The following is a 27,450-nucleotide window of genomic DNA, read 5'->3' as shown; positions in this document are numbered from 1 at the left end:
ACTATAATTTCTGGGCCTTTCCGAGTGTAAATAGAAGATGCTTTAAAGTGCAGTGTGATTCCATTCGTATATCTGTGTCTGTTTTGTCCTCGGCAGCTTGTGAAGTCTAATTATAGACCAATGACACTCTTCATGAAGACAAAAGAAGCATCCCCAGTCTGCTGACAATACTCTGTGATACACACGCACAGAACGCAGCTTTGAGGTGTCCTTGTTGAAAGTCAAAAACGCACAAAATAAATCCACCAGTCCAAACAGAAACAGCTGCAGTCACGGCTCGAAAGCTGTCAATTAGCCTAAAGAGTGCTTTATTGAGATAAATTGTGACACAAGCAGAGCAGGAGAATACGAAGCAGTAAATCGACTCTGGGGTCCATTGACTGCTGTCTCGCCGGGTGCCGTTTGTTTGTCCCCACGTTTCAGCGACTGTTGAAGAAAAATAAAATGGTGACAAACTGAGAATTTAACATCCTTCACACAAATCAGAAACTTTAAAGAGGATATAAATGTGAGCTGCAAATTTAGGCAAAATTCCAGAAGCGAGTTGACACAAATTTACATATAATGCATGAGAAGGATGATAGTTTCAGATTTTCTCACCTGGATGCAGCTCATTATGTGTCTTGCCAGCTGCACTTTTCAGTTTATGTAAATCAGACCTTTACCCCGGCTGCCTGCTCAATTGAACTCATCAGATAATGTATGCATGGATGGTGAAAGCAGGGAACACTGTCACTGTAGATTTGTTTTGACCAAAAATGTATTCCTTTTCCCTGAATAACCATGGACAAATGTCTGCCATGTGTCTATGTGAATATGGTTTTAGGATGAGACAGACCAATGGTGTTAACAAGGATGCTGGGTCAATATTGGAAGATACTGTTTAAGATTTTTGATCTATTTCTAAACACAATTTGCTCTCCACTACAGACGGTTAATTATATTGACTATAATTAGTCAATGTAATAATATATTGAGGTTAGGCAGATTCATTTTGCATGGCTAAATAAAAACTTTAGCTAAACAGTTAGCTAAACTTTAGCTAAACATCATGTTTTGTTATTTAACTTTAAGTGAAACAGTCACAGTCACTGACACATTTTCGACCTCTTATGCAAAAAGCTGGAGGTGTGAATGGAGAGGTTTATATATCTGCTTGTATTTTTTTTATTTTTATATATATTTTTATTTATTTTTTGTCCGTCCTCTGCGCCTTTAAGGCTGCATGTGGTCTCGCAGCTCCGGCTGAGAGCTGTGTAGGTGCACGCTTTCAAAGTTTCACTGGGGGAATTGAGACAACGGGAGACTGCAGCGGCACATCGCCCCGTCGGAAGACAGAAGCGCACAACATCCGAGGAGGAAGAGGAGGATCGGAGGAGAGAGGAGGACCACGTCTCACTCAGGGGAGTGTCCGATAAGAACAAAGAGAGAGAGAGAGAGAGAGAGAGAGAGAGAGAGAGAGAGGGGAAAAAATATGACAGAGAGGGTCCTGGGTTAACAAATGGGAACTAAACGGAGGTGGATGTAACGCGGAGCTCGCTGGAAGGAAGGAAGGAAGGAAGGAAAGAAGGAGAGGAAGAGGGACTCCCGGGCCGGCGGCTGCAGCCCACCTCCCCTCAGTCATGCCGCCTGTATTCCGCTCTCTGCTGTTCGGCTTTCTAACGCTGCTGGTTGTGCTTTTGATAATTGATGATATTGCAGAAGTGGAAAAAGAAAGCGCGTAAGTAACCCGGCGTAATTCATCCAATCAGCGTATCCCCTCTCTGTGTGTGTGTGTGTGTGTGTGCCTATTGTTTGCAGTCCGTCAGGTTAGATTTAATCCATCTGGGATGCATGGAGGAAGAATCAATGAGAGGAGAAAAGCGAGTGGTATTAGATGGGGGAGAAAAAAATCAACAACACTCACAAAGCGAGTTACTTTCACGAACTGACTGAAGTTTGGAGTTAAATTTTGAGCTTCCCCCCCTCGTCCCCCCAGATTTGTAACAGTGGTGTGCAGCTGCTCCTACAGCAGCCCGCCCCCTGCCTGCCTGATCGGGTCTCCTAGGATTTGGCTATTTGTCTTGCAGCACGCGGGATGTAGGATACATTTCCACTATACGAGTGTGCATAGAGGCTTTGAAATTGAGAAACTGCATGTGTGCGGGCGTGTGTGTGTGTGTGTGTGTGTGTGTGTGTGTGTGTGTGCGTGCGTGTGTGTGTGTGTGTGTATGTGTGTGTGTGTGTGTGTGTGTGTGTGTGTGTGGGTGTGTGTGTGTGTGTGTGTGTGTGTGTGTGTGTGTGTGTGTGTGTGTATGAGAGAGAGAGAGACGTTGAAGAGGAAGGAAAACCAGACTGCAAAATATAAAAAAACGTTTTCTTATTTTCTTTTCACTGTTAGACTTTGAAATTCTGAGCAGTGCAGTATAATCATTCCAGATCACATCCATGTTTTCCCCCCATGCACTTGGCCTGCAAGAAATCTTTTTCTATTATTGTTTTGGTGGTCATAAATAATAATAATAATAATAATAATAATAATAATAATAATAATAATAATAATAATAATAATAACAAAAACCCTTGTGCAACACTTGACCAAAAATTATTTATCCCATTTACTTTCTGTGTGACACTTTCTATTCCTCACATTTTCTTTTCCCTTCAGCAAGAGCATTTCTTGTTTATAACATAATTACCCGGCTGTGGCTCATTTTGTAATGAGGTCACATTGGTCTGTGATTCACTGAGGGAGAAGAACCAGAACCAGCTCTGCATAAATTCAGCTTAATAGTAGATCGTTTATAGGCCACCAGGACTGGAAAAAACGATCAGGGAGTTCATCACTCCTGCATTTAGACTGATTCTGTCAGACTGACATGAATTTGTCAGACGTGATCAAGGTCATGGTTTTCAGAAGTGCCTGATGGTGGAAAACCTGAGTGCACATGCTGCATATTTACAGTAAATGCATGATGGAGGATGTGTTTAGGGTCCCTGGAGAAAGCCTGCTCACTTCCCTGTGAAAAGAAAACCTCCCCTCAACTCTAATAAGGCTCCATTAAGGCCAGATTTCTCCTTATTACATCAGCAAATGGGCTCACAGTGGGTTTCTCAAAGTGAAATGAAACCCAGAAGAGTTCTTTTCACTTTCACTCTCACTTCAGAAGCAGTAAATGCTGAATCCAGTCAAGACCTTGGATGTAAAAGTGTGAATATGAGCTGCCTGGAGTGAATTGTTATTCAGTCTGAATCTCTTTCCCACCCTCAGAAATATTGGGCTCACGAAGAAAACCAACGTATACCAGCTCGTCCCAAAACCTCACAGGTCAGAAATATTATCTTTTTACATTATTTATCTTTACTTGAATGATGACAACTTACAGCCAAAGAAAACCCAAAATGTTGTTTCTTGGTTAATGTGAAGATTATATGAGGTCAAATGTATTTTTTGTGCAGAAACATGTTATAGCTAACAGAAAATTTGGGTGAAAACTAACCAGCACCCACCACTATGAAAGTTAAGCCACAAAAGTTCATTGCCAAAGAAGCTGACTACGTGTCAGCATACCCGTGAAAGTTTAGTGGAAGGTAAAACGTGTGGTAGAAAAGGTGCACAAGCAGCAGAGACAGCTGCAAGCTTGAGAGGATTGTAAAGCAAAGTCACCTCATGTGTTCAGGATATATTCACAAAGCAAGAACTATAGTTGGAGAGACACACAAACATATCCAGAACATGGGCCACAATTATTACATTATTTGCGTTACTGAACCACAGACAACAAAACATCTTTTTTGAGTCAAGGGAGAAAAATCATTTTTACTGTCGCATTTTCGATTTATCTATTTTGATATATTTAAATTTGATGAGAAACAGAATTTTAGGTTTTCATTTGCTATGAATGATACCCACCAACATAAGAGCAAATAAAAGCTTGAATATGTGTGTCTCTTTCTGAACTGATCTAAATCATTTAATTTTTAAAGGATATTCTAGTTTATTGAACTGCAGATGCTCACATACCAGTTGACCACCAGCTGGGAGCCAAATGGTCTGTGTGTGTGCGTGTGTGCGTGCATGCGTGTGTGTGTGTGTGTGTCTGTGCGTGTGTGCGTGTGTGTGTGCGTGTGTGCGTGCGTGTGTGTGTGTGTGTGCGTGCTGGTGTGTGTGTGTGTGTGTGTGTGTGTGCGTGTGTGTGCGTGCGCGCGCTCGTGTGCGTGTGTGTGATGTTTAAGAGTCCTTTGCAGCCTTGATAACACGGTGAGTCATTGACAGTGGGTGTGTCGTAAGTTTTTAAGGCAGCTGATAAAAATATCCAGCTATGTGTCACGCAGCACTGTCAATGAGATACATCTGCAGGAAGAATAATGCTGAATAAACTCTGCAGCGTTTCATACAGCAACACTTCAGTGTTAGTTACACAGCTGAATTAAAATCAATATCTCCACGAATGTGTTAGGGCCACATAAACTGACTGCTATCAATATTCAGACATATTAAGTGGTAGAAATTCCAAGAATAAACTAAACAAATATGCTTGAACTTTATGAATCTCCTCAAAGGAGCTAAAAGAAAAATTCCCAAATGCTTATTTGAAAAAAAAAAAACATACTGCATACCAGATATCCCGCTGTGGCAGCTTCTCTGAATGTGATTGTGCTTCATTTAAAGTAAGGTCTGTTTTAAACAAAACGATGACTAAGCCTACTCATGGCACAACAAGAGAGAAAGAGCCTCAGATTTGGGTTAATATTTCTGCACTCTATAAAAGCTATAAAACCAAAGCAAGAAGGAGATTTCAAGAAAATACAGGGTACGCAAAAATATATTTTATCACTATTTAATGTTTTGTCCAACACGAAGACCTGTTTTGGGCCTGTGACGATAAAGAACAGCTGCATAATTTGGACAGAATAACCAGACTCAGTTATCAGACTTAAAGGTCATTGTTCTCCTTTCTTCCTTTAACTTAGAAAGGCGGCGGCACACACGGATCCGACTGCGACAACAGCAATCGCCAAATATCCTCATGCTCCAACCTGTAACGCCACCACCAAACACTCATCAAACAGCTGGGCCTTCAACAAGACGCTCTCCAACCTCATCAGGTAGGTTCTGGTCCCGCGTCACGACTTGCCTCTTCAAGGTCCTCTGAGACTTTTAGCCTTTCAAGCAAGGAAGGCCTTGTATTCTCCCATTCGCAGAAAGAATATCCTCAGATTCCTCGACCCAGAGAGAGACATCTCAATTCTAAAGGGCACGCTGAAGCCAGGAGACATCATCCACTACGTGTTTGATCGTCAAAGCACCACAAACATCTCGGAGAATCTCTATCGTCTGTTGCCAACCGCATCGCCGATGAAAAACCAGTATCACAGGCGCTGCGCCATCGTGGGGAACTCTGGGATCCTGCTGAACAGCAGCTGCGGATCAGAAATCGACTCTCATGATTTCGTTATCAGGTGGGTAGATCGTGTTTTTTTGTTGGTTTTTTTTAAGCTAAAATGACATTAACTCAAATATGGATAAAATACACTTGTTAAATAGTTTTCAGTCCTCCAGTCGCACAATGTGCTTCTCTGGGAAACTCTTATGACTCTTTCCTGCTTCTTTTCCTGCTCTGATTTCCAATCAGGGCTGTGTTTGTGAAGCCATCAGCCTGTTGTGTGTTTGTGTGATTTATGTATCACCATTCCCAGCTGCCTCTGGAAGAAAAATACACCTGTTTTCAGCTTTGCTGCAACAGCAGATACAAAAAAGAAAAAGTGATTCTGGACAGAGTTAGATCGGATCTAACGGAACATGCGGAGGTAGCAAAAAACTCCCTCTCATAAATCAGCCACTTATAATGATGGTGCATAAATAGAGAAGCGAGCAGAAATGACCGCTTCGGATTCTGAGTGCACGTTTTCCGTGTGCAGAAACTGGCTCCGCTGCCTGTATATGCGTGCTGATGTGGATGGGTCATGGTTATTCTCCAGCTGCATGATAATAATATCAAATCTCTGCAGTAATCATTGGCTGAAAGCGGCGAACAGGAAACGTGTCATTTTGAAGAGCTTAGGAATTTGGTTTGGCACTCACACATGAGATGACAAGATAATGTCTCAGCTAAATATAGGTCTCTGCCTTCGCTTGGTTTCCACAAAGTAGGTTGATGGTTGAGGTATCAGGTACAGAGCAGCAACAGTGTTTGCATACAAATTTCTCACTCAACAAGATGCCTGGTTGAATGCTAAGCAGGCTTGAAACGGTACAAGACTACCTAAATGTTTGCTGTTAAAAAACATTTTATTTATTTAAAATCTCTTGTTTTTGAATATTTCTGCATAAATCTTAATGCTTCTCCTACATGTCGATACGTTTTACAGTTGCTACATTGTAGAGTAAGAAGATGAAAACAAATCATAGATTGGTTAAATTGAAATAAATCAAAATTAAAATATTTGAACTGTGATGAGACTTCCAAAATCTCAATTTTAGGACTGTGAGAATATTTCCTGTGCAAACCCTCCTCAGCCCACCATGGGTTAGGGTTACGATTGGATATCGACTGGAGAGCTTTGTGTAGTCATCTTGCATAGTTATGGTTATAGTTACTCCGAAAAACCTGCTTGCATTTGCAAAAGCAACTGACTCCTCAAAGCAAGCCCATCAGGAGAAACATTATACAAACCAAGATATGAAACCGTTTTATTTGAATCTAAATGATGTGAGCCTGTAAGTGTCTGTTTGCTTAGACTTGCTTTTGATTTAATCTGGTCATTTCTGCAGTTTCCTCGCTCCCTGTTGACGCGATGTAACGTTTCCCGCTGTCAGACTCGGCTGCACACAGATACGCACAGAAACATTTATGCTCAAATGACTACCTTGTGTCAGTTTTTGCCACAGTAGGTGTCACCTGGAGCACATTTTGCTATGATTGCACACCACGGAAATCAAAAGGTGAGAAAAACACCAGCCTCAGAGTTGTGGCTGGCAGCTACGACTAATTACATCATTTACCCACTGAGATAATAACCAGTTTAGAGTTCTGGCATTTTCCTCAGAGAAGACGCCAGCTCGTTTGCTCTTCTGTAGCACAAATTGGAGGGAAATGAGCAAAAAATAAAAAATAAAAAAAGCTTTCACTATAACCTTGAAAAGCTTTTTGAGTCTGACTCCATTTACAGTCAAAGAGAATCAGCTTTTTGCTTCTTGTTTTAAGGTGCAACCTGGCCCCCGTGGAGGAGTATTCTCAGGACGTGGGCCGGCGGACCAACCTGGTGACCATGAACCCCTCGGTGGTGCAGCGGGCCTTCCAGGACCTGGTCAGCGACGAGTGGAAGGACCGCTTCCTGCGGCGCCTGCAGAACCTCAGCGGCAGCGTTCTGTGGATCCCGGCCTTCATGGCGAAGGGCGGGGAGGAGCGTGTGGAGTGGGCCCTCCGCCTCATCCTGGTGCATACTGTGGACGTGCGCACGGCGTTCCCGTCGCTGCGTCTGCTCCACGCTGTCCGAGGGTAAGATGAGATGCGAGCACAGCTGCTGCGTTTCGCGGGAGCACCTGTGAGCAGCATAATCAGGGGTGTTGGCAAACTCTTAATCTGCAGGCCCAGGTGGCTATTTTTAAGCTCACAGCTCATCATCAGAGACACTCAGAGAGGAAGCCGTCTCTTTTCTTTATCTTGGCTCCAACTCCTCTGGTTATATTTGTTTCCTATAAAATCAGTCTTCTGTTTGTCGTTGTTAATGTCCCTGTTGTTCAAAGACGTTTGACATTTGGTGCAGCATGCCTATTTTCTGTACCCTTGAAGAAATTGATTTTTCTGCTTATGGTGTGTTTCAATCCGGAACTTGCAGGCAGTCAACAGACAAAACCTGTCATTTGGAACATAAGTTTTTTTTTACCATCACCACTAGTTTAACTCACAAAAATATTCAAATTATTTTCTCATGCCACAACCATAAACCTCCGTATATTTTAATGGGATTATATGCAATAGGAAGGTGCAGTATTGTGAAACATAAAGAAAATAATTCATGATTTAAAGTTTTTTTTTTACATTGAATATCTGAAAAGTGTGGCATACATGTGTACACACCCTTCATTCTCGCCACGCTAACAGCTGTGCACCTACCGCTGGCAAACTCGCCCACATACTCAACACAAACGCACTTATTTCCAAACAAACGCTCACCCACCTCATACACACACCGACACCAATAATCCAAACGGTCGAAGGTCATACAAACGCAGGTTACTATTACAGAACTGAGGTTGAAATGTTGGATGCAGATTTGATGTCATTTTGTCTTAAGACCTCAGTTTTCTTGTGGCACATGAAGGTGACCAACTTCTCTATGTGCCATACCTGAAATACCTAGACAAGACACATGGAAAATAAACAGAAATACTCCAAATGTCTAATTCCCTTGAAGCAATAATCTGTTAGATTTAGTGACACCCAGTGGTCAAATAACAGATGGCAGCTAACTGAATACCCATCAAATCTGTACTGCTTCTCCAAAACATCCTCAAGAGCCAGAACTTGATTTGTCACAAACAAAAATTTTGGCTGACGGCACAATTACAAACCACCATCAAGGTGGAGGAGTTTGTCCAACCTATCGTGAAAGTCCACTGTACGGAAAATGCTTTCAGAGTTGCACATTTTCACTCATAAACCCAAAATCTTGATTGAGCTTGAAAGATTCAATCTAGGCAGTCTAAATCAAAGCATAAATATGCGCCTTGCTGTGTTAAAGTTGGGTCAGGTTTTGTGAAATGCGGGCTGAAGCGCAGCACCGGTGATTTCCACAGAGGCAAAGCACTCAGATGCTCTGACTTTATCTTGGTGGAAAAAAAAACAGCAGGATGCAGTGGGTCCTGTCGTCACTGGGAGATTGCCAGGCAACCGGCAAGAGATGCGGGATGAAAGCTTTTGACAGATAGACCTCATGTTGTCTGTCCAGTTCACACCGAGGAAGCAAGCAGCAGACAGTTGGCTTTTCACGTTCCTGTTTCACTGAGCTGCAGCTGCAATCCGTTTTTCAGCCCTATTGCTTTGTGTTTGTGTATGTGTTGCTTCTAAAAAGATTAGTTTTAAGTTATTAATGAATTAGTGTTTTTTTCTGTTAGCAGTAGCTTTCGGAGGGATTAGAATGGACATTTTAAATCCAGTTAAGCTTTTCTTAGCCCATCAATTTAATCAATTAATTCATAGCTGCCATTTGAGTGCAGACCCTTTTTTCTACACCTGTTTGTTTCCTGGTTTGTTTCCCCCGCAGCAATTGTTTTCTTCCGCTCTTGGCTCTTTTATTCGGCAAGACTCTGCTCTGAATCAATCCAGCCTTGTTAAATGCCTAACCTCCTCTGCTGGTCAGTGACCAAATGATGCCATTTTGTCTGCTCCAACTAACTCTCTGTATTGCAAAAGCATAAAAAAAAAAAAAAACAAGCCGGGGCTTTCTGCTCCCTGCTCTTACAGCGAAATTCGTTTTTTTGCTGCAACATTTGGCCTCCTCACATCTCAGCATTAAAATGAGTTGCTGTTAACTTCACCAACTTGTTCACTAAAAGTAAATTTTTTCTGAGTAATTATGGTGCAAAAGCAATTAACTATTCTGAATATTAACATTTTAAAATTGTGTGGAGAGACTTCTGGGAGAGCTTAAGAGGGCGATGATAGCATCAAGGCTAGACGAATGGGCTTTTTCATTTAAAGAAGGGAAAATGAAGGTAAAGGCCACGGGACCTTCTGTCGTTAAAGCTGCTGCCGCAGAGGGAAGGATGTAGAATATCACTATCAGAGCGAAGCTCGTCTAATGATGGAATCAGCAGTGGTGCAAAACACCTCCAATGTTTATTTTATAGAGAAAAGAAATGCAAACAAAAAATTTTTGAATTAAAAATTATTAAGTGAAATCACCTCAGAATTCCCCTTCAATAACTCACCATTTGCACTAATGAAATTCATTAGGCATTACTTCAGGCTTGTTAAAAAACAATACATGTCACTTTCAAAAGGTCTGCAATAAACCAGAAAAGCCTTGTTTCGAGTTGCTTTTTTAAAACAAAGCCCCTTCTACATGGCAGACAGAGAGCTGCAGCAGCCGAAATGGTCTCTATTTTGAGAGTCTGAAGGCTCAATAGCAACACAAACTCACAGTAGCAGTGATGGAGTCAGCGGGGGAAAACCCAGACTCTTTATGAGTGATGTACAAACGTTTTACCACTTGAACTAAAACCTTCAAGTTTAATCTGGATTTTTTTGTTTAACTGTTTAAATATGAACTAGGCACACAATATTTCAATGGGTCTCTTAGAAAATACTTGCTTTCCGTAGCCAAGCTTAAAGAACAAGTGTACCAAAATGACTAAAGGTTTGTGGTCTAATTTGTCATGCAAAAAAGCTAAATACTTTATGAGGTACATAAGAGTTTTTATTTAAATGTTTTAATTTGTCTGCAGACATGAAATCACAGATGTTCAAAAAACCAAGCATTATGTGTTGAGTTTCATTAGTATTTTTTTTCTATTGGAACATCCGTAGTTAAAAGAAAAACAAAAGGCTTAAAATACTGTAAGTTTTAGCAGTTTAACCTTTTATCTTTAAATTTATCTTAACATCCATGGAGCAGCGATTACAAATATCAAAATGTACGTTTGGAGACCTTTGTGCTAACTTTCAAGCAGATAAGTTAAACTCGAATGAATACTCCGTTTTTCCTTTTGCTTCCCGCAACTAACGGCCGCTCATGTTAACAGGTACTGGCTCACCAACAACGTCCACATCAAGCGTCCCACCACCGGCCTCCTCATGTACACGATGGCCACCCGCTTCTGTGAGGAGATCCACCTCTACGGCTTCTGGCCATTTCCTCTCGGCCCACAGGGCAGGCCAGTCAAATACCACTACTACGATACTCTGAAGTACGAGTACACATCCAGCTCCAGTCCTCACACCATGCCCCTGGAGTTCAGGACCTTGAGCACTTTGCACAGACAGGGGGCGCTGCGGCTCCACACGGGAAGCTGTGATCTGGACCAAGGAGCACAGAAAGATCTCAGCTGAAGCCATGATTCTGACTGGGCAAAATGTTAACTGCTTTTTTTCTGATAAAACTTGAAGGAAGAATTGAATGGGAACACTGTCAATTACAGCCTTTTGTATTGGCTCATTAAGCGTATTTTACCTTTAATGAGATTTCTATGGCAACCGATATCTCTTGGGGGTTTATTTGTGAGCTTCCACAAAATGCAGCAGATGGTTTGTGTTTTATACCTGGGGCTACAGGTTCGGAGAAGACACAAAAATGGGCTATTTTCCTGCTGTTTCCAAGAAAAATGACTCTAATTCCATTTTAAAGTCAACTGTTTGTATTGTAACACAGCAGGTACCTGCACACAGGGAAAATCTGTCACTTGTACCCTGCGGTGCTGAATTTATACAACACTGTTTGTAAAATAGATATTTAAAGAAAAAAAATGAAAGCAGAGGCATGACAGAATTACTAAGGGGTCATTTTAATGCCAAGTAGTTCATAATCTGATGGGCTCCATTAAATCTGTGATCTTAACTCTGGCATGTTCGCCGCATGATGAGTGGCTGCTTGGTGGCTCTTGCGATGTCTCGTTGGGCCACAAGATGGAAGCACTGAATAATCAGGGACAAGAATGTACAAAGTTCCAATCTGAGCTGCTTTGTTTCTATCATTCTTAAAGAAGTGAAATGACTTTGAGATTCTTTTTTTTGTGCTTTTCTAACTTCACATAAAGCACCTTAAATTCCAGTGACCCCCAGTGAACTGGAGCCGACATTTGTCGAGGTTGCCTTGAGAACCAAACGACTGAATGGAAGCATGCGGTGTTGTGTGCACCGCCCGTGAGGATAAAGTAGCGGTGTGCCAGCTGTTCACATATGAATGTTTGCTCAGCCAGCACTAAACTCATTTTGCAGAGTTCCCTCGAAGTTTCTGCACTGGACATGTGAGATGTGCGAGTACAGGAAGTTGTTTGCTGTTAAGAAGGAAGCGCTCAGCATTTTAAAAATGAATGTATCAGTGACTTTCTGACAGTAAGTGAGCCACAAGAATGTGCTTTAAATTAAGCTGTAACTGAAGATGTTCAGTGCAATAACACTCAAACAAGGTAGAGCATTGTGATCTTGAGGTAGTGTTTTTTTCTTTTTTTTTTTAAATGGATGTGACTTTTTCTTGTATAGGGACTTTTGATTAATATTAAACCAGTATTTATAGAGAATGATAGATTTATTAGCATATTTAATTGTAGCTGACACTGTTCTGTGCCTATAATCAAAAAAATGCCAGTGTATTAAAAGGACCACCTACCTACATGTTTGTAAATACAAAGTTTCAGGATCAGAAAGGGTCTTACATACAGCCTTGGCCAGAAGCTAATAGGGTAACACTTTATTTGAAGGGGGTGAATAAGACTGACACGACACTTTCATAAACATGGCATAACTCCTGTCATGAACATGAATAAGCCTTCATGAATATTTATGACTGTTGTCATAAAGCGTCATTTGGTAAATTATGACACTTTTAATACAAAGTTGACATTATTCAAAATGTTTTTGTTATGACAACTTGACATTAACCAAGATATCATTACTGATATAAATTTGTTATAAAAGTATTATTGATTGCACTTTAAAAATTAGGTAACTTTTTTACCTAATAAATCTTATTAAAGGTTTATTACCTTTAATAAGGTAATAAACTTTACCTTATTAAAGGTAAAGTTTAAACAGTAATGATTTCTTGGTTAATGTCAAGTTGTCATAACAAAGACATTTTGAATAATGTCAACTTTGTATTAAAAGTGTCATAATTTACCGAATTATGCTTTATGACAACAGTCATAAATATTCATGAAGGCTTATTCATGTTCATGACAGGTGTTTATGACAGTGTCATGTCAGTCTTATTCACCCCCCTTCAAATAAAACGTTACTGCTAATAGAAACTGATAGTTTTCAAGAACGTCAGATTATTATTATTTAAACAGTTATTTTCAGGGTGGAGTGATTATACATCATCCAACTATGATAAAATATAATTAGGTGCACACCTTATTTTGTTTATGGATTTTCTATAATTGATACATGGTCATAAGTATACATACTGGCTCAAATATATACACCCACTACTATATCAAGAATAACCCACCAATCTGAAATCCCAACAAGGTACTGAATGACCAAATTCCTTTTTTTTAGCCATCAGGAAACTTTTAGAGTAGCTTAGCAGAAATAAGAAATTTATCTAACAAATTCAGAAATGTTAGATAAACAATTTAGAATTGTTTATATAAAACTAATCAATTGTAAAATAAGTTACATTTTAAATCAACTAATTGGCTGAAGTTTAAGTCATTCCATAAGCTTAATTTTAGCCAATTTTATTCATTCCAATACCAGTTTTGATGTGTGCTTGGTCACTGTAGTATTTGTGTACATGACCGTCCAAGTTTTTACCACTTATAGTTGGTGATTTGACATTAATGTCCCTTACTCTGACTGAAGAGAATTCACAGTAAAGTGGTGTGGAAAAATTCTTTTTTTTTTTTTTTTGACCTTATCAAAATTGTGTTGTATAAATGTTTCACCCTGCAAAAAGAGCTCTTTAAATAAATCAATAGTCCAGAATTAATGGAAATCAAGACCAATGTGAGGGATGTACACTCCCCACTGCATCTATAATTGTCTTGAGATTTCTATAAAGAAGTAAACAGACTGTATACACACAAATACGCAAAAAAGTTCTGAATTGAGGGCTGACACGTTCTTTACGTCACCAAGTATTTATTGTAACGGCTGTAAAGCCAAGACAACATTTTGTGGCTTGATTAATACTTTTGTACTTCCCCTGATGTTCCGCTTCAGCAAAAGGTTTCTAGGAGCTGTTTTTTTGTATTCCCGGTAATCAATTTGTGTATTTTGCTGCAACAAAAATGCTCCCATTAAAAAGAATTAGCGGAAGCATCTGAAATATTCCGGGATCTTCTCTGCAGCCCAACAAGATGCCTCTCATGCGCTCGCAGTCATGTGATTTTTTTCTCTGTAAAAAAAAAAACAACTGTTTTTTAGAGGGTTTTTGACGAGATGCGACAGCTCGCTCGCATGTTGGCCTTATTACCCCGCCAATTAAGTTAAGAATAGACATGAAAGTTGCACCAGAGACGTCAGCAGACTGGAGCAATGAAAGGTTTATTTGTTAGAGGCTGTCTGAGGTTGGCAAATATAGAAACATTCTGTAACCAACGCTATTAGGGTTAATTAACCCAGAATCTGCAGCTTGCCACAGTTTGAACACTTTCTAACATGTTGCTATTCCTTGAATGATGTGGAGATTCTGTTTTGAATGTACAGTGTCTGTCATTTTGCATTACTGTGTGAATCTCAGCAAATACTATCTTTTGCATGGTCGTCTTGCCTCGTGCACATTTTAATCTTTGTAATCTATTTCGTAGGACTCATGGACACTTGGACTGCTCAGTTGTGACAGTGTGAATGTAACAAAAGATCCAGACTAGGAAATATTCGAGCCTCTCTCCCTTTAAAGAGTCAACACTTCAAAAAAGGTTTTATTCCAGTAGGGTTGTAAAGACATGGAAACTGAGGAAACCGACCGTTTTACACACAACATCTGTGTCAAACTTGTTTTCCAGAAACTTATAAAACTATTTAAACAGCTTTTTTTTTTTAAGTCTTCACAGCTACAACTGATTTGTTTTAACAAGAGTAACTTTGTGTAGCAGATGACTCAAAACTAATAAATGTCTATAATTAAGATCTCTGCATGAGGAGGATTTTTCCACAGTTTTACACACATGATATACTGTATATATGAAAAAGAAAAGACTATGTGACAATAGCAGTGGTACAAGCCTGAGAGAAATTTAGCTGTTCGCCAGATTTCTGGTCATGGAGGAGAAGAGTATGATTCAAAACAAAAAAAAAACAACAACATATAAAGTGGTCATGCACATTGTCGGAAAACAAGAAATTATAATATGCAGTTTACAAAAGATAGACTAAAGAAGTAATTCAGCATAGTTCTGCATACATTTTTGGTCCTATGTGGATTAAGACAGAATAAATTTTCTCTGAACATGTCAACAATTTTCTTGAAGGAAAAATAAATAAGATTAGAGTGGGGCTAAGCAGAATTTGATTTAGGCCCCTCATTCCAGTTCACTTTGCTTAAGTAAATCAATTGTGTTAGAAGGAACAGCAACATTAAACTTTGACTTACGATAATCATCAAACTACTATTTTTCTTTATGTAATTATTTAAATCCTGAAGAAATGCAACTTCAAAAAGAAGCTCTTTTTTGTTTTTTTCACTCTCAAAAGGTTTTAGCATTTAAACCAAGGCTTCGTCCAAATAAAACATTTGCTTAGATCTAGGAATTATGTCAAAGTCAAGTTGAGGGCTTTGTTGTTGCCAATTGTAAGAGCAGTGGGAAACCAGTTGTGATGCTGTAGCTTCTATTACCAGTATAAATCTCCATTTGAAGCATTCAAACACTAACTATATGTTGGCAATTAGAAATTGTACCCTCCAACCAAACACTTTATACCTGCAATTTTTAGCATATCTCATATGCATGGCAGCCATATTGGATAATGGATGTCTAGTTTTGAGATCAATTTTCACTTTAGAGGGCCCCCTACTGGTTTAGGAGCAGCTAAGCAGAAGCTGAGCCTCCCGTTGCCAAAGGCTGGTTCTGGTGTTCTTTGTATTAGACCAAAATTCTGAAGCGGTGCAGTTATGTTAGATGTGAAATGTTGGTGGCTGAGTGGTGTGCTATCAAGTAACAGCTTGAATTAAAACAGAAGGTCACCTACACTCACGTCAGCTGTAGAAACGTATCCAAAGTCAGTCTTGTTGAATATTGTGCAAAGAGGAGAAAGATTTTGGTGTATTTTGCACATTTGGATTAAACATATACAAGGATTTTAACTCGAGGAGGTTACTTGTTAAAGGTGTATTTTTGTTTCTAAAAGCATTTTGGATAAATGGAAATTTTATAAGCAAGTGTAGCTAGCAGCTTCAGCTGGTTTGTGTTTCTGTAAGCTGTAACTGATCAAACAGCCCATTAATTATGGACGAGAACAAACCCATCGCATTAAACTCAAGTAATAGCTATCAAAGGAGGGAGACACTTCATTTTTGATCAGATATTTGCAGCAACCTTTATAATTATCAGTGAAGCCTTAAAACGAAGTCACATTTTCTTGCAGTAGCATAATCTTGAACCCTCTTGACGGGAAAAAATAAAACATCTTGTAGGAATTTGTCCACTTATGACAATCAAAACCCATTTGCCTGATTTGAAACGTATGCTGTCTTGTCTTTCTAGTCATGAGGAAAATTAAACCCATGTTTTGTCATATTTACACCCAACTGAAGCTTAAAGTTTCTGATAACCATTTAAAAGTTCCACTCTGACTGATTTCAAGTCACACATGGCACAAGACCCATTTAAAAAAAAAAGGGCGCCAGCTGATTGGCTTTAATCGTGCGCCTTGTGTGATGTCTCCGACCCAAATACATAAAGAAGAATTAGCAGCTTTTTAATTGTGTGAAATTCTGCAAGGGAGATCCATAACTACTCTGTAGTGCTATGAATTTTACTCTCAGTACATTTAACGTTTTTTTTTTTCTGCTAAATTATTAAAGTATACCCAAACTGAAGAATTTTAGTTTGAGAGGATTTTTATTTTCTAAAGTGATTATTATGCTGCTGCAGAACAAGATCCAATCATTTTCAGGCTTTTTTTTTTTTTTTTGCATCCCTATGATTGATGCTAACAGGAGTGGAGAGAACCTTTTTTGCAATCTCATACTAAACATGACAGATTTTAGGATCATAAAGAAAACTTCATCTTGGTTTGGCTCCGTAACACTGGCGACATGTTGTCATGGTGTTTAATCGCTGAACCTGCTGCATTTCCCGCACGCTTCATGACAACGTACTCCATTCACATTTATAGCAAACAGATTTAAAGAAACATCCTGAGAGTATTCTTAAGTTAAAATTGACAACACTGACTGACATCAGCTTCATAGCAGCAAAATTAAAACTGAATCTGAAACAACACAAACACTGCAGACAGAAAAAGTTAGTAAGCCTTTAACAGTACATATGCACAATAAAGTGGTTAGTCGGTAGAAATAAATGTGATACTAAAACTCACAAAACTCTTATGAGGTTTATAGACAAAGCAACTATCCTGCCTTATATTTTGTGCTTCTGATCTTTTTAAAACGTTAACTGATAATGAATAAACTTTTCCTCCAGTTACAGCAAGCCATGCTTAAAAACGTTGGTTCCTTCGACCTCCACCTTAGTTTAACATGTCGTACTTCAGGTTTTAAAAAGAACGTCCAAGGATTAAATTCAAAATTAAGAATTTTGTTTGTCCAGACCACTTAAAGTTTGGTGGATATGTGACGTGTCTTATTTTAGAAACACTGAGCATGTTATCTAGAATCCTTGCACGACAGCAAACAAATGACATCTGTTCATTTTCAACGCAGGTAAAACACGAGTGAATCGCTGGCGTGACGACACTTGGATGGCAAAATCGCTGAAGTTTAGTTGAGGTGGAGGAAAAAAAAAAAAAAAAGGAGTTACCAAAACAACAGTTGTCCGACGTGGGATTCACCTGAAATGAGAGGAGAAACTGTTCTTAGTCTGGGAGGTTTGATTCATTGTAACACATGAACGCATGATGAGAAGGAAGTAGGCTCCCGTCTGATTTGGAAGTCAGGAATGTCAGGTAAACAGGACGTCATATCTTCCTTTAAGGAAGTGAATTTGTGTGTGCTAGCTGAGGAACAATTGAAAGCGCGGAAGGGTGAAACCTAAAGTCAACAGCAGAGCTGAACCAAAACTTCAAAAGAAGCATGTTTATTTGAGTGCATGTTAAAAAGCGCTGACTTTAATTGTTGCCGGGGGCTATATTACTTTTCCAAACGTCCTCGGCGTAATTAAAATGATCCAGAGTAACAAAAGGAGGCGGTAGAGGTGTTTCAGTATGCCAGGAATTTTATCTGCAAACTTTCACAGTCAAAGCAGAAGTACGAGTTGCTTTACATGTAGGCAAACTCCACCTTATACAGTGATAAGACAACAAGAGAACTATTAGTAAAAAGTAAGTAAGTGCAAAAAGTAATACAGCTTCAGTTTATTCTGGGTTTGTCTTCAGGTTTACTTTGTAGGAGCATGATGTGTTTTTTTTTTTTTGGGGGGGGGGGGCGTTCTCACATTTTTGTTGGGGAAAAAAAGATTGTGACTTCTAAAACTCCTCAGTTGTGACAAACTTTTCTTTCATTGTTTACTCGTTTACTTAAATTAGCAGAACAACTCACTTAGCTTTGCATGTCTTCAGAAAATTGCTAATTTGTACTTAACTGAAACTTGGAGTGTGCATTTAAAAGCTAGGGAATTTTTCTGCCTAGTTTTTTTTTTTTTTTATGTTGAAACAATGCATGTGTCCTATCATCTGCACGGAACCGACCTGTATTTGACATCAAAGAGGGTCGAGTCGTCTTCGTCATCATTCTCCTCGTTCAGAGGGGCCATCTCCACCCGCTCCGCCGGTGTGGTAATGATGTCGTATTTTCTCGTTTTCCTGATTTTTCGGCCAGACCTATGTGACAGAAAACATGTGAGAGGGACTTAGAGCACTAAAGGTAGTCAGAGCATCTGTTTATATAAAACCAGATAATCACCTTCTTACCCAACCATTCAGTTTCCTAAGCCGGCATTAGCAAATTGTAGTAGCAAGTTATGAACCAAAAAAATCTATTGACCTTTTTAAGAAATCTCAAAGTATAGAGGGGTACAGTTTTAAAACTGCTTAAAATTTGATTCATCCTGTTCCGTGAATCATTTAGGTTTCAGACTTTAGAGTAGTCTGTATGTTTTAGTATCTCTGGTGTTTATCTCAGATTTTTGTTTGTTTGTTTACTTATAGTTTGATCACCTTTATTGCGTCTTTATGAGAGTTTATCTGTTTTTAACCTCTGCAGAGCTCTTTGTCTTACACTCATTGAAAAGTCCAAATTAAGTTTGGTTGACTGACTGATTAAAGTAAACTGTCTGCTGCAGGATCTAACCAGCTTAATATCAGTCTGTTTATTCTTATATTAATGCAGAACCACACAAATCTACATTATCTGCAATATGAAATTGGAAATTATTACTATTCAATGTTTATTACATATTTTTGTTCATTTGTATGTAAAGAGAAAAACGGTTTATTGATTGCATTATTATACTTTCACTTTAATTACTAATTTTATGTTGTGTTTTATTACTTTAGAATTGTTTTTCCTTTATTACCGTTTACATAACACAGTGCAAATATCCTAATGACTACAAACGTATGAATTTGCAAGAGCTGCATGTTAAGCAACAGTGTACTCCATTACATGACAAACAGTTCTCTGTCATGCTTTTCTTTTGATTTAACAATTGATTTAAAAATCCCCCGTTCCTCATCCACATTATATCCCAGAGGATATAAAACAGTCACAATAATACCAGGTTATCACAATGAAAACAATCCCTCTAAGCCTCAGAAATGGTTTGGGAGAAGCTTACCTTATCACTTTGATGACCAGGCATGTGATGAGGACAGCTGTCAACACGCAGATGAAAATAACCACGTTTTTCAGAGTTGGCAGGTAAGTCATCAGAGGTGAGATCCGGGATCCCACGGCACCGTGCGTGTCGTTTTTACTCGTCAGTTCATCGTGACCGAGGATGATGGACGTGGATGTTGAATTCTGCGTCGCAGATGAAGAATTCGGCTCGCCACTGATCAGACAGAGAGCCGCCGCAATAAAAGTTAAAGCAAGACTGTGCGTCACAAACATGCTGCCGAAATGATTAATATTTATATGCGTAGCAGAGGCTTCAATAGTTTGTTTTTGGTTTTTCCCCCCGCAAGCAGCAGCTGCTACATTATACACTCATCAGATTATCTATATACACCAAAACGCGCAAGGTGAGACGCAAAAATCCATTTGTGCGCAGGTCCAGGCTTCTCTCTAAGTCGTAACTTGCATGAGCTTCCGGAAGGTGTCTTCCTGTAGGTGAGTTATAGCAAATCCCTTCTCGAACTGCGAGTAGAGATGAGGGGATTATCCGCCTCCGGAAGAGCTCTGCGGGCTGGCCCTCTGCTCCCGGTGCTGAAGAGGAGAGTTATGTGGGCTGGTGCTGCCTTCAGGTCGGTCACGTACATCCCAACTCCTGCTTAGCCACACAGAGCAGAGTTTTGGTTGATTTAAAGCCTAAAACAACAAATAACACTTGGAAATTTCTATATTTACAAAAGGTTGAATGCTTTTAAGAAAACATTTCTTAAAATAGGACCTGGATTTTCCCATTTTGGATCAAACCTGATACAATGAGACAATATTCATTATTTTCTAGCTTTTCCCACTCCAAATGTTCTTTCAAGCTTAAAATGCTCTAACTAAAACAAAACTTTTTTTTAAAACTGTTGGCATAGGTATTCACCTGCAGATGAGAACCTGAAATAGAGCTGTTGTCATGTCTTTCAAAACAGTTGATCCTGATACAAACCAAGAGATTATTGTTTGGTTTTTTGCGCTTTCCCTGTCATCTTGCTTTCTGTGTGGTGACAAGATAAATGTTAAGTCTTCAACCAGCTGTAATTTCTGATTGATAAAATTAACAGGCCTCTTAACATGCCATGTTTATAGTTCGGGTAAACAGATAGTTGTAGATTACCAATTATAAATTCCAACAAACTTTATTCAACTGAAAGAAGTAAAGTTATATTAATTTCAAATGGATTCTGAGGGACAGCTGAAATAATTTCAACATCATTTTGTTAAAAATGTGTGGTTCCTCGCACTTAAACAAAACAAAGCAATGTTTCTCAACCCTGGTCCTCACATATATATATATATATATATATATATATATATATATATATATATATATATATATATATATATATATATATATATATATATATATATATATATATATATATCAATCAGTGTTGCTTCCTAAGTGGACAGTATGATTTCACAGAAGTTTGATTTACTTGGAGTTATATTGTGTTGTTTAAGTGTTCCCTTTATTTCTTTGAGCAGTGTATAAAAAAGGTTGACAGGCCTTTTAGAAATTTCCGACAGCATTTGAATGCACCAACAGTGTAACCATTAGCGAGCAGAGAGCAACACTGCTTCCCAGGGAAGACTTTCAGTTCACGATAGTGAAATCCTTTTATTAAATTAGAGGAAATCATAGACCGGTGTCTACAAAAGACCGATACAGGTCTAACAATTGACCTGCGACTATTGGTAAACAGTGATAGAGGAGACATATTTTGTATTTATTACACTTACACTTGCATCTCACTTTTCAGTAACATTCCCGTTAATACTAACCGTCACAGCTTGTTGGATAAGATGTTTTGTCTTATCCAAACTATCTATGCAATTTTCAGATTAGCGTAACGTGCTTCTTGCTTAATTCCAAATAAGCAAGAAGCTTATTTGGAGTTCTATTTGGATCGCTATTTAATCCAAATGGAGTTTTTTTAACCAAGGCCACCAGGTGGCAGCACAAAATAATAATACAACCTGTATACATGGACTTTGAACATTTATAAGGAAGTTGACCTTCCAAAACTGCAATAATGAAAAATAACAATAAATTTGCTAAAGTTGCAGTTTTCTGAAAGGCTTTAATATTATTAATTCTTTAGATTTTAGAATAAAACCCCTGCAAATATACACATCCATCATCTTTGATAATGGTTCCTATTTATTTATTTACTTGTTTTTAATTTATAAAAAAGTTCTATAAATATTAGGATTTCAAAGTACAGTGTATAGATATCAGGTCTACATCACAGTTAATTTGTTTCCAACAACCTGTTCAATAAATAATGACATTTCTTCTGATACTTCTAAAGGCAGCCCAAAAACCACAAGCAGAGGTACTTGTTACCCCTAGTTAAAGACCCCTTATCTTAAGCCATTTGTATAAGCCATTGTCATTGTTGTGGTGATATTTGATTCAGTTTTATCCAATATACACTGATTAACACTATAACTAATAATAGGTGAGGTAAATGATAACGATCTTTTTATCGCATCACCTTTTAGTGGGCGGGTTATGTAGACAGAACAAGTGTGAGGATCATAGCATCTCCAAAACTACAGCTCTTTTGTTCTCCACTTGTCAGTTCCTATCACAAAAAGACTAGTGGTGAACAGAGAGGGTCATGGAGGGGGGAAGGAGGTCAAGATTACTCATGCATTTTTTTTATTAAATGAAGTATGGCCTTTAGTCATAAGACAAGAAGTTAATGCTGCTTCTGACAGAAAGGAGTCAAATTACATACTGCATCACACTTTGTTCCAATTAGGACTGAAGACCCATCAGGTTGCAGCCCTTAACCCTGTGCACCACTGAAAGCGCTATCAATGAGTGTACGAGCATCAGAGCTAGAGCACAGGGCGATGGAAGAAGGTGGGGTGAAATGATTATTCGCAATTTATTTTATACCACATGAATAGCCAGGTATGGGAAGAATGTTGGGTGGCAGAAGTAGCGCGATGCTTATAACAAACATCGGATGTTGGTTTGACACATACCTGTGTATCGTTGCAGAACATCCACACCCTTTCACGTAAACAGTATTTCCTGATGACGGTGGCCTGCCCCTTACTTTAAAAAGTAGCTCAATGGTTGTACAAGGGGCACAACCAAAAATATAACCTGCTGTTTTTACCTCCAAAGTTTCCATATCATAATGCAATGAAGCATCAGTTGGATGTGAGTCTGATCCATGAAGACCCAAACTAACATCTTGGTGCCATGTCCTACCGTACACTTTCACAGGTATAAAAGAGTACTAGCCTCACAAGGTCAGGGTGTTTTTTTACACACACTACTGAGCAGGTTGTCACAAAGCTGTGCCTCATCAGGACAAATGTAGCTGGTGGTGTCTTGCTTTGTTCACTTTAGTTGGCTTATACTTGGTTGTAAAGGCACCGATCCTGTCGTAGTTGAGCAGTAAAGCCAGTAATAGCTCAGTTCAACATTACTCAGTACATTAAATAACACAGACGTTTTGATTTTGTTCATTTTGACACTCTTGTTTTAAATCAGTTAAAAAAAAAATCTAAAGATGTTTTATGACTTCAATGGCTTATTGAAAAAAAAATTAGTCATGCATGTTTTGAGACGGCAAGAAATGTTTGCAGGGTGAAACAGTCAACCTAAACGCCCAAGAAAGCAAACCTTCCTGTTGTCTTTCGTATTTTCAGCAGGCTATGCAAGGCACGCCCTTTTGCAACCGAGTTCAGAGCTGTAGTAGAGATAAAACGACTGCAGTTCCGCCATCCTTTCCAGTAAAAAAAAAAAAAAAAAAAGTGTTTCCCTGTAAGTAGCAGCATGTGCTGCTGAGCCACGTGAATACCAAGGTTCACACAGTGGTTGTAAAGCTGAAGTCCACAAAGTTTCTTTTGTGGCAATGATCAGATTAAGTCTATTTCTTCAAAAGATTGAATGTACAAGCTTCCACTATATGACTTTAAGAGCTGCATCAACTGCACAGTAGAAAATGTGTCCATCCAGAAACATCCATCCACACAAAAATGCAGCATAATGTCCCTCAGGACTCATAACAACCCTGAATTAAAATCAAAACATGTTCCTAAGAAGAAACATTGCTTTACTATCAGGTAGTTCAATTTTATATCTCCAACATAACAATTTCAGATGTTCTTGTAGACAAGTTGGTGAAACCTGAAGTCACTTTATACATCCAAGCTCTCAGTTAGTAGCAGTACTCATATAACTAATGGTGTCAGGATTTGTTCTGATTTTGCAGGGTGCTGCTGTTGCTAGGCTGTGGATCTTTTTAAAGAAATCTTCCACCGTGAGGAGCATGCGCTCTGATTCATGTGACTCTCATTGGCCAGTGATGGGGGAGGAGTACATTCCTGGGGCCTTCATAGACTGCTGAACAAAGGCTGCACTGACTGATCAGCCAAAGTTAACCAAGTTTTGGGTTTTTCTTTTTTATAGGACAGTGCAGAGTTTCTCCCTGAAAGGCTAAGATTGATGAAGTCTGCCATAACACAAGAAGAGAGAATTTTATCCTTTGTGTGATTTATTGATTTTCTTTATAGCACACAACTCTTAATTCTACTTTCACAGATTATGCACCTGCAAATATGAACATGTATTTCAAAACAACAGCTTTAATATTTCCCTAAATAAAATGTTGATGCTGCATCTTCTTCCAAGCACCGGATGGCATCAACAATGCCATCCCAGAGAGCCACTAGGAACTGGTGTTACATTGGTTTTGAAATCTGTATGGTGGCAAAACTATTCAAAAAGAAATCATAAAGTAAGGCCCAGGATCACCTTAGTCAAACTTGTCAACATTTCAGCTTGGACAGCTCATGCAGTCATGAGACTGAGAAGTAAAATACAACCTGAAACTGGAATAAAGATGTAAAAAAAAAAAATCCCAAAGGTGGCTTAGTAAATCATAGTTGATATTGTCAATACTTTGTTTTAAAAACAGCTGAATATATATTACATGGTTTTACTGAAGAGACAAATGTCAGTGTTAAGGTGCATATTTTCATTTGCTCTTTAAAAATCACAATTTTTCTGGGTCACCACATACCAAAAGGTGTCCTCTCAAATTTAAATGACCGTGGAAAACCTCATCCTATATAACTCAATATAACTCGAGTGAGTCACTAATAAGAAGCATATAGAAGTAAGAAATCTAGTGAGCAAATCTCTCTTTACCCCCAATAAAACAAAAGACATGGTTATGGCCAAGAAGACATGCAGGACACAATACCCTAACAACTAAAGGGCTGGGATAGTTTTAAAGAGAGAGCAAAATCTGAATCCATTCTACTGCTGCAGCATCTAGAGATACCTGACTAAATTCATCACTATGTAGGTAGAACTGAGGCTCATTACCAAAATAGTAGTCTGGACTGTCCAAGTACCACCCCTCCAAATCCGTGACTGCCCTGGATATCGATTGCATGGCTATTTTCAGGTTCTCTAGCCCTCTTTTTTATTCAGTCAGGAAAAAACAGCCCCTAGTTCCTGCATATTCAGTTCAAACAAAGTTACTGAAAGCAAGTTCTGATCAGCCCCAAACAGGTTTCAACTAAAACATTTAGAATTCATTTTCTTGTGAATGCAATCTCCCCTATTTACTTTGGATCACAGTTTCATGTTCATGTGGAAGGAAGTTTAATCTTTTTATATCTATTAAATTAAAATTTGCATAAGGAGATTGTTTACAAAATCCCATACAAAAAAATTATTAATTTCTGTCTTTTCTTAAATCTCTGTTTTGTATCATTCCATGCAATTTCTTTCCATCCATACATCCATTCCGTACTTAGAAACAAAAATATTTTATAACAATGTACTTAAACAAGTGATATATGGAATTATTTTTTTGTTGTGGTTAAATATTGTTATGATTCTGGGTGAAAAATTGTAATAATTCAATTGGACATTACCATTTGAAAGCAAAATTTGAAACTCTCCTTCCATTCTTCCATTTGTTTTAGTTCTGATCCCTGTTCAGAAAAAAGGACTGATATCAAACATGAGAGATTATGACTCCCACTCATAAATCATTATGTGTCAATGTGTGTGTGTTTTTTTACTTTGGCATGAACAAACTAAGTCATGGTAGGTGTTCGACAACCCACAGAGGACCATACCATTTTATACCTGAAAAATGTTAGAAAGGTATTAAGGTACAAAACAACCAAAACTGCAAAGTTTGAGTGCAAGCCACTTATTGATTTGTCATGAGAATTACCTAGGCAGAGCAAAAGAGTGAGATAGAGGTAGTTGGCAACCTTGGGCAAGGTTGCCAACTGCAGTGAACTCACTCACTGACCATGAGTGAGTTCACTGCATTTCTGACTTTTTTAAATTCATCAGTCAAATTATTGTACTGGTCCTATATTAAAAATGCAATTAAAATATTGACTCTCACATATATTTTTTAACCACAAAACAATACCATATAAAACAAAAATATTAATTATTATGGTAAGTAAAGTCTTTTTTATTATGATGTGTTCAGAGTATCAGTAAGCACCCATCCAGCCACAAATGAGCAGTGATGTCATTTGCTATAGTGCAAATTCAGATGTGGAAGGTCTCAGAATATCTGAAAATGGGCCAAATTTCTGCTTACTCCTTACAGATTTTATATTTACACCTATGTGAAAAGAATGTTACACCAAATTCAAATTTATTATACTCTGGTTATGACCAAAAGACTAAAATGAGTTGCACTTTAATTTAATACTTTACTATTTTTGGTTTATCTTTTCTTTATTGGCCTCTGGTGAGAAAATCAATTTACTCAAACCCAGTTAAACTTAATTTTGCCTTTACAGTTTGGGTGCGAAGAGATTTTTCGACAAAAAAAAAAAAAATCAAACAGAAAAAAAACAACATATTCGTTGTTATAGGTTTTCATGTTAGTACGAATGTTTCTAAAGAAAATATTAAACTTGTCCATGGTCATTAAATGCTAGTTTTTCTGGCCTTTCTCCGGTTACTTGGGTTGCCCCAGCTGTCTGGATGGGGCTGTAGAGGAAGTGAAGTTTGGCTTACGTTGAGAGGAAAGTGGGCAGAGCCGTTGAAGGATATGATCGCAGGCAGAGGCGGAGAGGACAGACACAGCAGAGAAGCGAGGTGCGAAGGACGGGCAACATGAAGAGGGCGACGGCGCAGGTCAAAACCCCACCAAAACGACGAAAATCTCCCCTAAATGCGACGGTGGCGGCGTTAGACGATGGGGGGTAGCCACGGATGATGAAATTGGTAAGAAACTGCGAGAAATCCTGTATTATTAGCCGTAAAATATGAATCAGGCGCGCATGGCAATATGGTGGATAGAACGACAGTTAGGCGCAGTGTTGTAAAAATGGCCATGGTGTGTTGTCCTCGAAGAATGGAGAAAACCTTTAGCATACTGTAAAAAGCTTACAATTATGTTTTAGTTTACAAATTTTGCATGTTTGCTATCTGTGTTTTGAGCTAACTCGGTTCATGTGTGGAGAAGTGCATTTATTCTTGATGTATTTGGAGTTATTTTAACCTACGCATTTAAAATTTGCTTTGTCCTTGAGAGGGCAAAATACTCTTCTCTGGTTTTACTCGACAAAAACAGGACAATTGCCTTCATCTTTCGTTTTTTAAACGTTTTATTGACATCAGTTGGAAACAACACAACAGCCTTAAGTACATTTTTGTTTATTTTCAGTTTATTCCGTTTTTGAGCTTTTTCATCGGATTGGAAATAACAAAAAATAAATAAAATCTTTCTTTTTTCGGTATAATCATTTCATAAAGATTGCAAATGTAGTTTGCAGCAGATTTTCTGG

General features: G+C 38.6%; 3 protein-coding genes across 5 annotated transcripts in view; 2 read left to right on the top strand and 1 right to left on the bottom strand.

The window, feature by feature from the left end:
- Positions 1-889: 889 nt before the first annotated feature.
- st8sia2 (ST8 alpha-N-acetyl-neuraminide alpha-2,8-sialyltransferase 2) lies at positions 890-14,955 on the top strand. The gene is made up of 6 exons (XM_017305224.2): positions 890-1,720; positions 3,251-3,307; positions 4,954-5,088; positions 5,185-5,442; positions 7,188-7,481; positions 10,730-14,955. Exons 1-6 carry the CDS (start codon positions 1,623-1,625, stop codon positions 11,034-11,036), a joined length of 1,149 nt encoding a protein of 382 aa, XP_017160713.1. The 5' UTR covers positions 890-1,622; the 3' UTR covers positions 11,037-14,955.
- fam174b (family with sequence similarity 174 member B) lies at positions 14,528-26,779 on the bottom strand. 2 transcript variants are annotated; one of them, XM_008412359.3, is made up of 4 exons: positions 26,678-26,779; positions 19,607-20,257; positions 18,519-18,650; positions 14,528-17,663 (listed from the first exon to the last, which is right to left on the bottom strand). In XM_008412359.3, exons 2-4 carry the CDS (start codon positions 19,879-19,881, stop codon positions 17,660-17,662), a joined length of 411 nt encoding a protein of 136 aa, XP_008410581.1. In that variant the 5' UTR covers positions 19,882-20,257; positions 26,678-26,779; the 3' UTR covers positions 14,528-17,659. The 2 variants fall into 2 exon arrangements, with proteins under 2 accessions (XP_008410581.1, XP_008410580.1); XM_008412358.3 differs by lacking the exon at positions 14,528-17,663 and having other exon boundaries at positions 18,485-18,650.
- chd2 (chromodomain helicase DNA binding protein 2) overlaps positions 26,746-27,450 on the top strand; it is a 28,720-nt gene continuing 28,015 nt past the window's right edge. For both annotated transcript variants that reach the window (XM_008412361.3, XM_008412360.3), the window contains exon 1: positions 26,746-26,887. The gene's annotated coding sequence lies outside the window, so the exon portion shown is untranslated. The remainder of the gene's footprint in view (positions 26,888-27,450) is intronic.

Source organism: Poecilia reticulata, chromosome 6 (assembly GCF_904066995.2).
Source record: "Poecilia reticulata chromosome 6, P_reticulata-male-v2, whole genome shotgun sequence".
NCBI lineage: Eukaryota > Metazoa > Chordata > Actinopteri > Cyprinodontiformes > Poeciliidae > Poecilia > Poecilia reticulata.
Note: the sequence above shows the minus strand (reverse complement) of the source record. Positions and strands in the feature narration are given on the sequence as shown.